The following is a 17,957-nucleotide window of genomic DNA, read 5'->3' on the forward strand; positions in this document are numbered from 1 at the left end:
TTCCTTACCTGACCAATAAAGTTTCTCATGAAGAGAAACATAAATGTCTTCTATCCCCTCCCTGAAATGACATTAGTCTGTTTCAGGAGAACACACTGAACAAGGCAACCACACCTGGATAGATTTTTTTATGTGATAGGGCCCCCTCTGGGGCTCGTTTGGACTCCAAAGAGAATGATTTAAAGTTAACTTCTGTCCCCTTGGTCCATTCATTTTCTCTAGCAAATCTTTCTTTTCTTTTTTTTACTGTATTTTGCAGTGAAGTCTTGTGTGGTCTCATACCCAAGGATTCCACTGTGTAATGCTTTTATTCATTCATTCATTCATTCATTTATATTGTTTAGGATTCATTGAGGGTACAAAAAATTAGGTTACACTGATTGTATTTGTTAGATAAAGTCCCTCTTATAATTGTGTCCCACCCCTAAGAGGTGTGGCATACCCTGTGACCCCCAATCCCCCTTCCTCCTCCCCTCTCTCCAATCCCTCATTCCCCTACTCCTTCATCTTAGCCCATCTATTTCCTTAATATTAGAATAGAGTGCACTGGAATGTGTTTCATTTCCATCCAGGTTAATAAAAAAGATATAAAGTCTCCATCTCTTTTAATGGCTGAATAGTATTCCATGATATGCATATACCTCAGCTTATTAATCCATTGTTGGGTTGGTTGGCATTTAGGTTGCTTCCGCTTTTTAGCAATTGTAAATTGAGCTTTCATAAACAGTCTAGTGCGAATGTCCTTATGATAAAATGATTTTTTTTTCTCCTGGGTAGATGTATAGTAATGGGATTTCAGGATCAAATGGGAGGTCTAATTTGAGTTCTTTGAGGATTCTGCATACGTCCTTCCAAAAAAGTTATATTAGTTTTCAGTTTCATCAGCAGTGTAAAAGTGTTCCCTTCTGTCCACATCCATGCTAGCATCTGTGGCTTTGAGACTTTGTGATGTGGTCCATTCTCACTGCGGTTAGGAAATATCTTGGGGTAGTTTTGCTTTGCACTTTTTGATGATGAAGAATGATGAGCATTCTTTCATGTTTGTTAGACATTTGTCTAGCTTCTTTAGAGAAGGTTCTATTCATGTTTCTTGCCCAGTAACATATGGAATTGTTGGGGTTTTTTTCTGTTGATTAATTTGAGTTCTTTGTAGATCCTAGCTATTAAGCTTTTGTCTGATTCACCATATGCAAATATCTTTTCCCATTCTAAAAGTTGTCTATTTGCTTTGGTTATTATTTCCTCAGCTGGACAGAAGCTTTTTCAGTTTAAGTCCCATTTGTTTATTTTTGTTATTGTTGTTGCAACTGCCATGGAAGTCTTCTTCATAAAATCTTTCCCCAGGTTGATATTTTCAAGTATTTTCCCCCCATACTTTTTTCATGGATCTTTACTGTTTCATGCCTTAGATTTAAATCTTTTATCTATCTTGAATCAATTTTGGGCAATAAAGACAATAAAAGGAATGGACAAGAAAATGGAAAGACAGAACCAAAAGTTGGATGAGAGATATGTAGAATATAGAAAGGATATGGTGGAGCTTAAGTAAATGAAGAAGATAATCAGGGAATGTAAAGATGCAGTAGAAAGTGTCAAAACCAGGTTAGACCATGGAGAACAAAGAACTTCAGAGCTAGAAGATAAAGTTTTTGAGTTAACCCAGGTAGTCAAAGAGTTAGAAAAGAAGAAAGAGACAGTAGAACAGTCGCTTAGAGAACTACGAGACTCCATGAAGCATTTAAACATACAAATAATAAGCATTCCTGAAGGGAAAGAAGATTGTCCCAAAGGAATGGAATCCCTACTGGAGACTATTATAAATGAAAACTTCCCAAGTTTTTAGTAAAAGATCCCAACACTCTCCTTTCAGATGGATATCGAACCCCCGGTCATCTCAACTCAAACAGAGCTGCTCCAAGGCACATTGTAATGAACTTGTCCAAAGTCAAGATGAAAGAAAAAATTCTGCAAGAAGCCAGGAATAAACACCAACTGACCTACAGAGCCTACAGAGGCAGAGCCATTAGGTTGACAGCAGATTTGAACTGAAACTTTCCAAGGCAGAGAATGGTCATCAACCTGCAGCATTCTTTTCTTTGAGACAGAGAGTCTTACTGGCATCATAGCTCACAGCAACCTCAACTTCTTGGGCTCAAGCAATTCTCTTGCCTCAGCCTCCCGAGTAGCTGGTATGACAGGGCACTCACTACAATGCCCAGCTATTTTTAGAGATTGGATCTCACTCTTTCTCAGGCTGGTATCAAGCCTATAAGCTCAGGCAATGCACCCACTTTGGCCACCCAGAAGTGTTAAGATTACAGGCATGAGCCACCACACCTGGCCAGCATTCTTAAACAAAACAATTTTCAGCCCAGATTTCTGTATCCTGCTAAACTGAGCTTCAAAATTGATGGAGAAATCAAATCGTTTGTGTATATACAAACACTGAGGAAATTCACCACAACAAGACCAGCTCTACAGGAAATACTTAGACCTATTCTCAACACTAACCAGCACAATGGACCAACAGTAAAGTAAACACCCAGAAACTAAAGGTCAAAACTTAGCTTCCACATGGTGCAAAGAATAAAACTACACAATGGACTTTCAGCAAATAAGATGAATAGAATTCTACTTATCAATTCTCTCAATAAATGTCAATGGATTGAATTCACCACTGAAGAGGCACAGGCTGGCTGATTTGGACCAAAAAAAGCACAAGCCATCCATATGCTGTCTCCAGGAAACACACCTAGCCTTGAAGAACTAATCAAGATTCAAGGTTAAGGGATGGAAACTGTTTCAAGGAAATGAAAATCAGAAGAAAGGAAGGGTTAAAATCTTATTTCCAGATACAAGCAGATTTAAAGCAACTGAAGTTAAGAAAGACAAAGATGGACACTTTATACTGATCAAAGGAATAATACAATAAGAAGACATTTCAATTTTAAATATTTGTGTACCCAACTAAAGTGCTCCCAGATTTATGAAACAGATCTTGACGGGTCTGAGCAATATAATATCACAAAACAATATAATAGCTAGAGACTGTAACAGCCCTGTGACAAAACTGGCCAGATCCCTCCCTAGCAATTCTTTCCTGTCCCTCAAAAGAATGATATAAATTCTCCATCTCTTCCTTTCCCTATGGAAAGAGTATATAAGCTCTGTACCCCAGTGGGGGTGGGGTAATCACTCAGTAATTCTTTCCACATACACATTTATAAAATTCATATTCTTTCCCACTATTAATCTGCCTTTTGTCAGTTTCTTTTCAGTGAACTTTCAGAGGAGAAGTTTGCTCTTTGCCCCTACAAAGAGTAAATGGATAAAACAAGACAGGAGAAAAATAAATTTAAAAAATGAAAACAAAAATTGTGTCCAAAAAAACTTACGAAAAAGATAACTGGTCACTGCAAAGGATTACCAAAGACAGTAGAGTTTATTGACAGCTCAAGTCAAATGAGAAACCTGCAGAATTCTATTAGTTCACTCAAGTCCACCAACACTTTGAGTGCCCATTATGGTGCTGTGTCATTACTTTATCTCTTATGCGTGTACCTGTTCAGGAGAAGAAAGACAAGGACTTTCAAAAGCAATCTTTCTAAAGTCACTATACCATGAGAAAATAATATGTTAGCTGGGGAAATTTGAGCCCCTTTAAATGCTCAGGCCCAGAGAGGTACTTGAACAGGACAACAGTCATATCCATTGCTCTTGGAATAAATAATAAATAACCATTCTGAAGCTGCTTGCTATTGGATTCTGGGCTGTCACCACCAATAGCTATACACTAACCTAACAACCCCATACCCTGGACACCATAACTCATACCATATGGTTCAGCAAATGCATAGTCAATCACTAATCAATGTTATTTCTGTAAATCAAGAAGAATTCCCGAGCAACTTTTGTCATCAGTCTTCTCCTGATTCATCTTTTTTTTTTTTTCTTTAAGAACTCAGGCCTCTCTTTTTGTCTTCTGAAGAGTTTCCCAAGACAACTTGAAGGTGTGTCTCAGGCTGCAATCTTTAAGCTTGGCCCAAATAATATCTCTACCTATTTTAATTTACCTTAGTTTCTTCCTTTAGGGCTCCAGCTATTAAGAGTAATGTGTTCCACAGGCCACTAAATAGAATAACCTTGTAAATATATTCTCCATGTGGACATTTCCTTTTCCTTTTTTACTGTAAATTAGAATTGCCACACTCCCTTGTTGATTATGGCTAACAGATCCATGCCTTTAGCTAATTAGCTTTTGACATTTCCTCTGAGATGAGCTCCAATCAGTTTTTCAAATAGATTTCAACTTTGATATCCCTCGAAGAATGGATAGGAATGGCCCTCACTTCAACAGTGGTGAAACCACCTGTGTTAAGCTAACATAAGGCCATGAAGCAAAAACTGTGGTGAAAGTCTAATTTCTACAAGGGTGCAGACATAGCTGGAAGTTCACCAACCACTGCTTCCTGGCTTACCTTTTTCTAACTGCTCAAGGCTCATGTGTCTTTGACAAATGTAACATTTGTGACTTCCTCAACTGCTTCCCTAGATGACATCACTATTGTAAACCCTAAGACTGGTCTTTGAGATTATCTTCCAGACTCTGTATTCAGGGAGACAAAGTGATGCCCATGGGACCAGAGGCCATGTGCAAACCCTGATTCAACAGGTCCTGTGACTCTCCACTCAGGAAGTTTCTCAGTCAAGAAGATAATTTCTGCTACCCGACTCTGGGTTCATCCCCAGCTGATCAGCAGACCCTATTCCCTAGCCCTTCATTCACTAAACTATCTTAAAACCTTAGCTCCAAAATTCTTAGAAGTTGATTTAAAAAACATCTCCCATCTTCTTGCTCAGTGCCCTGCAAGGTTAGATTCTTTCTCTGCTGCAAACCTTGCTGTCTCAGTGTACTGGCTTCCTCCTGGGAGGTGGGCAAGGACTCTGGTTGGGCAGTGACGGTGGCAAATCTTCCATCTGCTTTTGTATGAATTAACTGTAGTGAGAGTTAAATGGCATATTGACTCTTTGTTTCTAACTCAAATAAAAAAGACAACAAGAGCCTTAAGGTCAGGCCATCTTGAAATTGGAGGAAATTTCCTTCTGAAGGGCAGTCCCAGCTGCCCTATCATTAACTGAAGAGGATTAATTTGTTTAATGAGCATCAGTGGGGGTGTTCATGATCAAAGGCATTAGAGAGTGAATGAGAAGGACGTTGTCCATCTACAGGGTCTGTGTCGTGTAAATGTTCACTTCATGTGATGAAACTTCCCAGAAACAGCTACCGAAGGAAAAAAAGTCACAGGCACTCAGTTAACAAAAACAAAGAGTTTTTGGAGTAAACTCATTTTTGCCACTTGAGGTTTAGTTCTTAAAAATATCAAAAATTCTGCAGAAACATACCAAGCAGCCACATGAATCCTGGAATTCCAGGTGAGAAAAAGGATCTGTGTGCCAGCATGAAGAATTCTTCCTAAAACAAACAAGAGAGAGAACTGGAATGATCTTTCAGATTAAAGCCATTGTATTTCCATAAAGGAGATTTCCATCAAACTAGAACAGAGTTCACAAGATAATCACACTTCCTACTCTCAAGAAGGCAGAGCGCTGACATTTGTTTTCACAGCTTGAGCTCTTAATCTGATGACGATGTTTTCTTACAAAGCCAGTATTCACATGATGCCTACTTGTCTCACTTTACGGAATGTGCCACCGGGGCCCCTGTGGCTTTCGCAGGGTTGGGGAGTGGGCTCTTGCTGAATCCTGAGGCCCCCAGCCTTATTACCAGTTACCAAATAGCAATTAATAAACACAATGAGCTGCTAATTCCTTTTCCTGGCATGGCACTGTAATTTAATCATCATTTAAAGAGAAACAATTAATAAATGTCCATTTTGAAGAAAGGTTGTGCAACCGAAACGGTTAACCATTTATAGCTATGGTTTAAAACCTTTTCATTTCAGAGTTCTCATAAAGCTTTTACTTTTTCCTTTGAGTCTTTTACCTTAAAATGCCTTTTCTAACACTTTTAAATCAAAATATCGTTTTAATGAGAATGATTCTCCATTACTCAAAAATTGGAAAACAAGGGAACAAACTAACATTTACTGAATTATAGGTTCCAGCTACACCACCCACAATTTACCACACCTTTACTAACCCCTCCCCCACCCAGCCCCATTCTGGAAGAGCAAGCCGAGTCCTGAGATGTGAGGCAGCTGCCAGGATCACCCTGCAGGGGGACCGACCAGCAAGCTCTAAGCTTGGCTGTGTGTCCCAGGTGTAATGCTCCAGAAGGAAATAGCCAGTCGAGAAAAGTCCCGTCCAAAGAAAAGAAACTTACCATTTCTATTAGCCAGATTGGCAAAGTACAATTTCCATGTTAATTTTTGAAATATCAAAAATAATTTAAAGGCTTCTCCACTATGACCTTCATGACTGCTCAGCTTACAGGGACCCCAGTTTGCAACTTGAAAGTTTACATGAAAACAATACCTCGGGGAGTTATGTATTGAATCTGAGTACCATAGCTGCTAAGTACTTTTTAAAAACAAATCAGTTTTTACTCCTTTTTTTTTTTTTTTTTTGAGACAGAGTCTCACTTTGTCACCCTTGGTGGACTGTCATGGCATCATAGCTCACAGCAACCTCCAACCCTTGGGCTCAAGCAATTCTCTTGCCTTAGCCTCCCAAGTAGCTGAGACAACAGGTGCCCACCACAAGGCCTGGGTAGTTCTAGAGACAGGGTCTTGCTCTGGCTCAGGCTGATCTCGAACCTGTGAGCTCAGGCAATCCACCCAGAATGCTAGGATTATAGACATGAGCCACCATGCCTAGCCCAATTTTTACTTCTTAAACTTATCAGGCTTTTAGTCCTTCAAATGTTTGGAGAAGTGTTCAAGTATAAACATTTAGCAAGTGTTTACAGTTGAATAAATGACTTCAAAAAGTTGCTTTGGTCTCTACCAAATCCTTCCTTATTTGTCTCCTAGATCCTTTTATAGAGTAAAACCATGTGACCATGAGAGCTGCACAAGGACTCCCAACAGAATTCAACAGAGTTCAGTTTTTTGAGCATGTCTTTGCCTCCAACAACTCTGTGTTCAGACAGATGTGCCAAGAAGCTGGGTGAACATTCTTAGAGGGAAAAGACAGAGGGCATGACATGAGGAATTTGACATTTCTACAGAAATTTCCTTTCAAATTTTACGACTCTAAACACACACTTTGACTTAGCAAAGAATTTCCCTGAAGCAGTTTCTAGGACCCAACCACAGTGTGCTGTTCCAGAATAAATGTCTTGAAGAGGATCACTTGGTTTTAGGATTCAGACATGCTGAGTTAAATAGGTCTCCCTACTACAGGGCTGCCTGGAGTTTTAACAGTCCAATGTGCATTTAAATCTTGAAGAGAGAGACAGAAGCTCCAAGCACTGAGTAGATTTCTGGGACAGGAACTTGCCTAAAGAGAACAGAAGCTATCTGGTGCCTGAGGTGAGCACTGTTCTTTCTGTAGAACTGGGAGCAACATGGATGCAAATAAGGAAAGGCAGACAGAGGTTCAGTAAGTGGCCTGGGTCCCACTGCCAAAAAGAGGTGACCTTCAGATATGCATTCAGGCAGCCTGATTCTTGAGGTGTGTTTACCCCTCTATCATGACACCTGATACACACATTCTCTGTACTTCAGACCCCGGACCTCTACTGAGGGCATCTGTCACCAGCCATGCGGGGATCACACCTCCTAAGGCAATGAGTCTTCAAGATTTTCCTAACCATCAGAAATAGGAGATCACAGGGATGACTTATCATACCTCTGCAATCTAATCATGATAATGTTTTTTAAATTAAATTATTAAAATAATTCGTATACATTTCCCCTATTTGGCTTTTTAAATTTGATAGCCATGTAAGATTTGCTAACTACCTTTTTTTATTCTGTATTAAGGCCTTAACAAGAATGGGTGGGTAAAATGATCCTTTTACCTTGGAAATACCAGGGGAATTCACCACTGGAGTGCCATCAGATTTGACCCTTATAAAACAAAACTAAATATGTAAGTTTGGGTGGTGCCTGTGGCTCAAAGGGGTAGGGTGCCGGCCCCATATGCCGGAGGTGGCAGGTTCAAACCCAGCCCCAGCCAAAAATAAATAAATAAATAAATAAATAAATAAATATGTTAGTTTACTAGTCAGCTTCTAAAAGTTGATAACTTTAGTGCATTTTAAAATGTAAAGTGTACATTACCCACTATTATGAGAAAACTTTTCTTTTTGGTCATATTTAAACCACAGTGGATTTTTCTGGAGCTCTTTACTTTCTTCAAGAATGGCAAGGTGCTAGGGATCAGAAGTTGAACACAACACCCTTGCACTGACACTCAGAGGTTAGTAGCTCAACAGAAAAGCAACCTAAAAGCAGAATTTAAGCTATTATTTTTAATGTTTTCTCTAACTAACAAATGATTGCTCAAATCTGCTAAGAAAGTAAAATATAAATATCATTGAATTCAATAATATTTTATACTTGCAGAAGGAAATCTACTTATTTTAAATACATATTTTTGCTTTGATTTGGCCTCCTAGTGAACCAAGCCCTGTATGTGTACTGTGGACATAAATTAGTATTAATGTAAGTATTCCTAGCATCCTTGCAGGCACCAGCCACTCCCCCACTTTTGCTTGCTGACCAGGAAAATGGGTAGAAATTGTTACAAAACAGGAATGAGTTAATGTTAGACTAGGTGCATTTCACAAAGAAAAGACAGAATACAAAAACACAAACCCAGAAAGAAGAAGATAAAGCAGGAGAAAAGATGGAGGAGAAAAGCAATGAGCTTGATCTGCAGGCTGGACTGTGGGCAGGACCTTGGGGGAGGAAGGGAGAGGACTGGGGAGCTCGGGGGACCACTGCCACCTGTGTAAAAGGAGCACGAAGTAAAATAGATGTCCGAACAGGATTTCAAAGATGCTCTGCTGTCCTTTAATCATTGATTCCTTTTCCCCCTTCTTAAAAGACTAGATCAGGAGTCCTCAAACTTTTTAAACAGGGGGCCAATTCACTGTCCCTCAGACCACTGGAGGGCCAGACTATAGTTTTTTAAAAAAAACTATGAACAAATTCCTATGCACACTGCACATCTTATTTTTTTATTATTAGATCATAGCTTTGTACATTAATGCGATCATAGGGCACCATACACTGGTTTTATAGACCGTTTGACACATTTTCATCACACTGGTTAACATAGCCTTCCTGGCATTTTCTTAGTTATTGTGTTAAGACATTTACATTCTACATTTACTAAATTTCACATATACCCTTGTAAGATGCACCGCAGGCATAATCCCACCAATCACCCTCCCTATACCCATCCTCCCCCTCCCTCCCCTCCCTCTCCCCCTTCCCCCTATTCTTAGGTTATAACTGGGTTATAGCTTTCATGTGAAATCCATAAATTAGTTTCATAGTAGGGCTGAGTACATTGGATACTTTTTCTTCCATTCTTGAGACACATACCTTATTTTGAAGTAAAAAAAGAAAATGAGAACAATTACAATCACACTGCCTCATGCAGTTTGAGGACCCCTGGTAGCTTTCTGGGTGCTAACTGGTCCTTCTCGGATGCGACATTGGGCCAGGGCTGGACCACCTGGGTCCCTGGGTTATGTTTCAATTTCTCAAAGATGGATGTAATTCACATCCTGTGTGTTTCATTAGAGGGGAGGGGAATAAAACTTCACCATCAAAACCTGGGTTAAAAAACCTTAAATTACCAGCATAACTAATGGCCAAAATATGTCATCACAAACATGAAAACATGTTACCAATATTTCATTATTATCTGGATTTTTTAATTTATTATTTAAAAAAATACATTTCTGGCATTTAATATACCATTTTGGTTTTTATCACTTGCTTCATTTGTTCTACCCAAGACTGTAAATTCCTTGAAACCAGAGCTATGTTCTTTATTAATATCAGTTCATATAGCAAAACTTTATTTATAGTGGATTCTTCATAAATTACAGTTGATCAAAATAAGAGTGAAAGAACTGTTTATGAAGAAATGTATGCTAATCAAGGCTTCATAAAAACATCATCACCATAATTGTTTTTAAAATCTAGAAAAAAAATTCAAAGCACTTCTCCCCACACAGGTGTACAGTACTGGCCTTTAAGTCTCTTAAGTTAAAAAAATGTAATTAGCCAGGAAGGCTATGTTAACCAGTTTGATGAAAATATTTTAAAATGTATATAAAACCAGCGCATGGTACCCCATGATTGCATTAATGTACACAGCTATGATTTCATTTTAAAAAGTAATTAATCTTTTTATATGTATGAATTTTCTCTTAAAGTAAATAAAAGTTAACACATAATTCATGTTTAATTGTTACCTCATCCTTTTTAGCTTTGGGCTTAATTAGCGAATTGAATGCTATTTTTTTTTTTTTCTCAGTTTTTGGCCGGGACCGGGTTTGAACCGGCTACCTCCGATATATGGGACCAGCTCCCTACTCCTTGAGCCACAGGCACCACCTTCAACGCTATTAATTATTAATAACATTTTGCAACAATGTGTCTATAAAAAAGGGGAGAAGTTATGCTGCTTATTTACATCATTTTATATGTCAATACCCATGAGGCCTGTTCAGTATTAACCTACTCATTAGAGTACTGTGTTCATTTTATGTAAAGCAACGTTGCCGTATGGAATGGCCCATCATGCAGGAAGACAGCGCCCCAGGCTGCAGTGTGACTTGTTGTATGTCTTCACTTTGGCACAGGGCATCTGATACTTACAAATCTGGGTTTAAGTCAGCACAGAGCAGACCTTGATCTCTAAACTTCCGCAGCAGCACATGGGTGAGGTCCAGGTCATCATTCTCACTGCTGTTCATTACGAGACGAAACAAAAAAAAGAGAGAGATTATTATTACTAGTAGCTCCCAAACAAGAACACAAAAACCATATTCTGACCTCACACTGTGCCCTAGTCAAGCTGATCCAAGTAAATGATTCCTAATAACACAGATAAAGGTATTTTTTTCACTGTTTTCATCATAAGCCAAACAAGCAATAAAATTCAAACATTTATCAAAAGCAGAGACTTGCTCTTCCAGACACGCGTTTTTGTGCACTTGTTTTCAGTGTATTATATACTCATCTTTATACTTAATATTAAAACATAACCATTTTTCATATATTTGCATGTTTTTAGAAACATTTTTAAAGTTTTATAATATTACATCATGTTACTATATCAATATCTGTAAAACTATGCTCTTAATGCTGGAGCTCTGGATTGGTCTGAATATTTGCTCTATCACGTAGCCCTGCAGTAAACTACTTCTTATGTTTATACTGTTTGCTTTCTACACATGAACTAGATTGAACTACATTCTCATAGTAAGAGATCTTCAATGAAGAATCCTATGTGCACTTTAAGGGCACATTGAATTACAGTATTTATTTTACTGGCCTAAGTCTTGGAAGTTTATTAATAGTTCAAGCAGCCTTACTGAAAACCAATGCCATCAATATTGAATTTCTTTACTTAAAACACTATCAGCTACACACTATTCATGTAGCTTTTGGGGAGGTGTAGAAACAAACTCTACATTAAATGTTGCCCATGAGCTCAGGTGCTGTACCTCATGCCTATAATCCAAGCACCCTGGGAGGTTGAGACAGAATTGCTTAAGTTCACGAGTTTGAGACTAGCCTTAGCAAGACCAGTACCCCGTCTCTCCCCAAAATAGAAAAACTAGCCAGGCATTGCGGTGTACATCTGTAGTCCCACCTACATGGGAGGCTGAGGCAGGAGGAACACTTGAGCTCAGTAGTTTGAGGTTTCAGTAAGCTGTGATGACACCATGGTACTCTAGCCTAGATGACAAAGTGAGACTCTGGCTCAAAAAAAAAAAAAAAAAATGCACCAATTGTAAAACACGTCTGACTTAAGAAAATGTAGGGGAAAGTATGTCAAACGTCTCTAAGTTGAATTTAGTGTGGGGACTCACTTCAATTACTTAAAATTCTAAATTATAGTATTTTTAAAAAAATACACATTTATTACTTTCCAGAACTTACATTATGTTATTTATAAAATTCTTTTCCTGTTATATCTTTGGAAACACTTATCTCAAAAATAAAGGAGAATGATATATAATTAACATCGTAATTGCTTTTATATACATAGTGACCTCGATTCTTTCTGGAAAGAATTACTACAAAAATGAACAAATGTACATAAGAGGTTCCTCTTTAAGAAACTATTAGCTTCTTTTAAGACATGTAAGCGATATCAGAGTCTAGAAGGGAGTCAAGGAGAAGGATAAAGAGAGATTGGTTCATAGGTATGAATATACAGGTAGAAGGAATACGTTAGTTCTAGTCTTCAACGGCACAGTACGGTGACTATAGTTAATAATTTATTGTATATTACAAAATAATGAGAAGATTTTAACTCGAAGAAACGACAGGTGTTAGAGGTGATGGTTATCCAAACTACCCTGATTTGATCCTTACACGTTGCCTGCATGTATCAAAAGATCACATGGACCCCATAAATAGGGTCAGGTGATCTTCGATATTATGTGTCAATGAGAAAGGAAAAAAGGAAGAGAAAAGAAAATAAATATAAGCGATTTAAAAGTAGTCTTCAGGGCGGCGCCTGTGGCTCAGTCCGTGGGGCGCCGGCCCCGTATACCGAGGGTGGCGGGTTCAAATCTGGCCCCAGCTGAACTGCAACCAAAAAATAGCCGGGCGTTGTGGCGGGCGCCTGTAGTCCCAGCTACTTGGGAGGCTGAGGCAAGAGAATCGCTTAAGCCCAGGAGTTGGAGGTTGCTGTGAGCCGTGTGAGGCCACAGCACTCTACCGAGGGCCATAAAGTGAGACTCTGTCTCTACCAAAAAAAAAAAAAAAAGTAGTCTTCAACCATTGATTTTTCTAATTAAATCTTTTGTCCACAAACAACAAAAAGTTGACTTCTAAATACCTTTCTGAATTGCTGGCAGCATTCAAGTTCTCCTTGTAGGAAGTTCTGAGTTAGTTAGGCTTACTGCACCCCCACACCCTGCAGTACAAACGCGAGCCCAGAAGGAAAAGAAACCTTCATATTTGCAGGTCTACACGTATATGAGAACTTGACAGATTCCCTAATCCCCTCAGTGAGCTCTCTGATATACCAATCTGACACGTCCTCTGCTCAAAATTCATTAACTACTCTTTATTACCTCTGTGTCTTAAAATAGTGTTGAAATCCTTCCACAGTCTCTGGGCCTTGACATCTTCAGGTCTGTTCAATATTCTCTTCCAGAAGGCAGCCCAGAGCAGCCCAGCCCAGCCCAGCCCAGACTGGCATAGCTGAACCACTTTCTGATTGGGCAGATTCTCCTTGAGGAAGCTGCTCCCGCTGAGTGGTATGCCAAGATCCCTGGATACCCATGGGGGAGACTTGTCCAGCCTATAAGCCCCAGCAGGCACACTGATGCCACGGTGAGTGCTCCCCACATCCTTGCTGCTCATTTTGCCCAAAGGCCCTGATGCACACCTACACTGCATTTTAACTAGAGGCTTCTCATTACCAGAACAAAATGATCCTCAAGAGAAAGGCCACATGCTTAGGGCAGTAGTTGGAGCTCAGTAGGTGCTCAACCATAATTTGTTGAATATACTGTGATCTGTACTGAAAGCATGGGCCTAATTGGTCATCTCTATCCAATTATTCACTTCCTTAAACCTGAGCTTCTCAGAGCTCTTACCACTGAAACAAGAACAAAATTTAATGGAAAAGACACTGAAACTCATTATGCCAAATTAGTATTATATTCTGAGGACAACTGTTGTTTTCGGAGCAGTAACTTGGTATAAACTTAGAATGCAAACACCTCTGTAGCATCTAAAACCAAAAAGACATAATTGTTTATAGAAAAACACTACCTTCACCACTGCATACCATACAATAAAGATTTTTAAATATTCAGGTGGTTTACAACTGTCCTAATAAGATTCCCTGCAGCTGTGGCCAGAAATATACAATGATGGAACACACTGAAATTCACAACAAAGTTATGCCTCATAAGTAAACAGTGACCTCTGTACAAACAGCCTTCTGGGTTCTAACAAATGAGAAAACACTTTTACAAGGAAAAGGTGATACATTCTGCTGAAATGTGCCTTATATAAAAGGAAAACGTTATTTATGGCATCTCTGGAAATACTCTGGACTGCTCGCCTATGACCCATTAATCCAAGAACAAACATGAAAAGTTGAAAATATTTTTATGAAAAAATATTTCATCCATAAAGTAGTTTACTTGCAATAATTGCTAAGAACAAGTTTAAAAGTTAAGATTTACTCTTCATCACTTTTTTACATAAGCCTAGAGCTTGTCATTAAAAAAAAAAAAACTGTTTTAATATCTCCTTGACATAAAATTCAATTACTTGTTCCTAAACTTGCCCTCTTTGGTTACCTTCAAATTCTTACTTTATTTTTAAATAGATCTCAATGTTAGAAGCATTTGGTATCTGTCCTTACCAGACAACTAGAAATTAAAAATTTCTGCTTAATTGTGATTCCCGAGGCAGTTCGTATTTGGGGTTACTTTCTCTCTTCAATTCATTATTTCACAAAATTTAAAGTGTCCCAGAGTGACCCAAGGAACTTGAATGAACAAACGCCCCCACCTGAGCACCATCCTAACGTGTCTTCCTGCTTAAAAAGAGCCCCTAGCTGTTCTGATTCCAATAAGGATCAAACCAACCTTGAGAAACGTGGAGCTTCTAGGAACACCTGCACTCTCTCTCCTTCCTTCCCCATACTCCCAGCTCCAACCTCTCTGCTTCTCCTCATCCAATCAGCTTCTGGTGATGATGAACATCTGATTCCAGGTGAGGTCTTAGGCTCTGTGGAAGTTACTATTGGCAGAGCTAACTCAAGTCTGTTTTCCTGTACACCAGGCAACATATGAATGCAATTTGAAGACGAGGACGAGAGGGTCCAGAGGTGAGGACAAGAAAGGACTCATCCAGGGAAGCCTCTCAGATGCCTGAAAGTCCCCAGGTAAGACTGATCTCAGCCTCCCCTAATATCACTGGCCCATAGTAAAGAAAAATCTTAATTGAATGGGTTTATGCCTTCCTACATCTAAGTCAGGAAAGTATAGGGAGTTGAAAATTGGAGAAAGTACTGGCAGTGCCTGCTACTCTAAAGATCTGTAATGGGCTTGGGCCCCATCTCTCTCAGAATTTCTCTACAGAGCTGGAATGGGCTTGGGCGCCATCTTTCTCAGAGCTTCTTTACACAGCTAGAATGGACTTGGGCTTCACCTCTCTTGGAGTTTCCGCCAGTTGATAGGTAACATCTTTGCCTGATCTGACAAAACAGCAACCACAATTACACATTCCAGGGGGGGCAGAAACCAAAGAAAAACTAAATCAGTACAGAAAATTATTAAAAATAAAGTCCCTGGATGAATATAGAAAACAAACAAAAACAAACCGTTAAGTAACAGTATTTGAGAATAACACTGATAGGACTTTCTGAAACCAAGACTGGTTTCCTTAAGATAGTATTGAAGATATGAATTAAGTAGGATTATGGTCATTATTTAGATACCAGTAGTGATGTAGGAGAAATGTAACAAACAGAAAAAAAAAGCGTAAGAAAGATAAAGTACTTAAAAGATGAGCGTGTGCGACCCTAACGTGGGATGCACCAGGAGTTCTAAAAATGAGGTGAAGGAAAAACAGATGTGAGGAAACATTAAGCCAATTGTAGAAGAAAATTACCCAGAATTGAAAAATGACCCTAGTTTGCAGGTTTGATGAGAAAACAATGGGAAAAACATACTGCAGTGCAAGGGTAAATTTGAATTCTTCCATGAGTCCAAAAAAAGAAAAAAAACGTTACCAAGAGAGAAAAAAAATCAGAGGGACTGCTCCAAAATACGCTCATGCCCAGAAGCTACAGAAACAATCCCAGTTATATCACTCCCCGGATTTTAAAACTTCCTAATGCCTCCCTCTATTCTGTTGGCAGAATAATATCCATTCTACTTGGAGTCTTACAGCACCGGCCATAAAACATAGACTTTTGCAACATGACTTTTCACATGTATTCATCTTTCTTCCACATTTCTTCCTCTAGAAAGGGAAGGAGAGAATGAAAGTTCCCTTTTATATGCTGGGGAAACACCTATTCAACTCTGAAGATTCAGCGCAGGGGCCACAGCCTTAGACAACCTTCCCTGACACCCTAAAATGGGTTCCCCCACCCAGCTGAGCTACACTTCCTACAAAAATATCTACCTATTACATAGCACGTGTAAGACTTACCTTCATCTTTCTGTAGATTTATTCTTCCTACTTCACTGTAAAATTTTTAAGGATAAAACTTGTATCTCTGTGCATGTTTATAAAATTAAAAATAGAGCTAGAACACCTGAACTGTATTCTTTTTTGTTTGTTTGTTTTGTTTTGCTTTTTGAGATAGAATATTGCTCAGTGCCCAGGCCATAGTTTAGTGACTCATCACAGCTCACAGCAACCTCAAACTCCTGGGCTCAAGTGATGCTCCTGCCTCAGCATCCCAAGTAGCTGGAACTACTGGGTGTGCACAACACTGCCTGGCTATTTTTTTTTTTTTTTTAGAGATTGCAGGAAGCAGGATTCATTACATTGCCCAGGCTGATCTTGAGCTCCTGGCCTCAAGCAATCCTCCCACCTCAGCCTCCCAAAGTGCTAGGATTACAGGCATGAGCCACCATACTTGGCCCTGAATTGTGTTCTTGTAAATCTCACTCCTTGTTACTTTTGTCAACTCATTGATTCATCTAATATCTATAAGTTCAGTGTCTTCAAAATGAGAATTTTTTCATCAGTGACTCTCTTTTTATTTCCTCATACTAAGAGGTAGGACATAGTTCTGTACTATCAGCAATTCGCCAAGTACTGAGTCTTAGCTGGGTCAGCCCATAGAGCAGTGGAGGGCTGTAAAGTGCATCTTAAATTCAGGTTTGGGTAGAGAGAAAAGGGTGTACATTCACGCAAGAATAAATATTTTAAGAATGCCTACGGAGGGCTGAACTTGATACCCTTGGGATCTATATAATTAAGTCAAGCAAATAGACTAAGCTATCTGGTTTACCACCTAGTTTTTCCCAGTGTACTGTAAAGAGATCATGGATGAGTCAAAGTTAGAGAGCAGTAGCCAAGTCATGACTGGCAGGAAAAGTACTCCCAGGGTATCAAACTGGACATGCAAAGTCATGGTAGAGTTTAGATATTCCACGATCTGGACAAAAGCCCAGTGTGGCAACAAACCTCGTAGGCAGGGAATGCAGCCAGGATGCGAGGGCTGAGAGGCAAGCAGCACTCTGCATGTTCCTCTGCCTTGGAAAAGGTTTCTAAGAGCCAGTTAGCAATTATGTCATGTACTACGCTCTCCCCAGCCCATTCAGAAGTACAGATGTTACAGTAGTCCACTCTTGTATATACTAAGAAGAACAACTTTCACTAAGCTTTCAATTTCCAGAAAACTGCCCATTCATCATCTCATTGAATTATCAAAACATCTTATCTATCATCTTACAGAATTAAGGAAGCACTGCTATGCTTATTATCTCTGTGAGAGAGAAAGACACCCTGTATGTAGAATGTATATGGAAGAAAAAAGTGAATTACGGAAGATGGCCGGGAGGAAAGCTGAGCCATAACTGGCGTCCCTGGAAAACCAACATCGCGTGGACCTTTGACACATTCCAGCAACCATTTTGCAAAGCATGGTGGAGGTTTTCACGGAAAGCCAGTGAATATATACCAACAAGCACTGTTAGTTTTCAATTAATTGTAATTTCTGTTATCCTTCTGCACACAGCAGAAGGGCATGACTTTTACAGAATACCAAGTGAGTATGACTTAGGGAAATGGCCAAGAATTTGGTCGAGT

The 17,957-nt window shown here is 39.2% G+C and overlaps 1 protein-coding gene across 1 annotated transcript in view; it reads right to left on the reverse strand.

Annotated features, from left to right (window-relative positions):
• The window catches only part of ABCA13 (ATP binding cassette subfamily A member 13), a 578,079-nt gene that overhangs the window by 194,379 nt on the left and 365,743 nt on the right, over nt 1–17,957 (reverse strand). Inside the window, exons 44-45 of the mRNA XM_053553839.1 lie at nt 10,806–10,895; nt 5,404–5,473 (exon numbers count right to left, since the gene is read on the reverse strand). Coding sequence (XP_053409814.1) covers nt 5,404–5,473; nt 10,806–10,895 — 160 coding nt within the window. The remainder of the gene's footprint in view (nt 1–5,403; nt 5,474–10,805; nt 10,896–17,957) is intronic.

Source organism: Nycticebus coucang, chromosome 11 (assembly GCF_027406575.1).
Source record: "Nycticebus coucang isolate mNycCou1 chromosome 11, mNycCou1.pri, whole genome shotgun sequence".
Taxonomy (NCBI): Eukaryota; Metazoa; Chordata; class Mammalia; order Primates; family Lorisidae; genus Nycticebus; species Nycticebus coucang.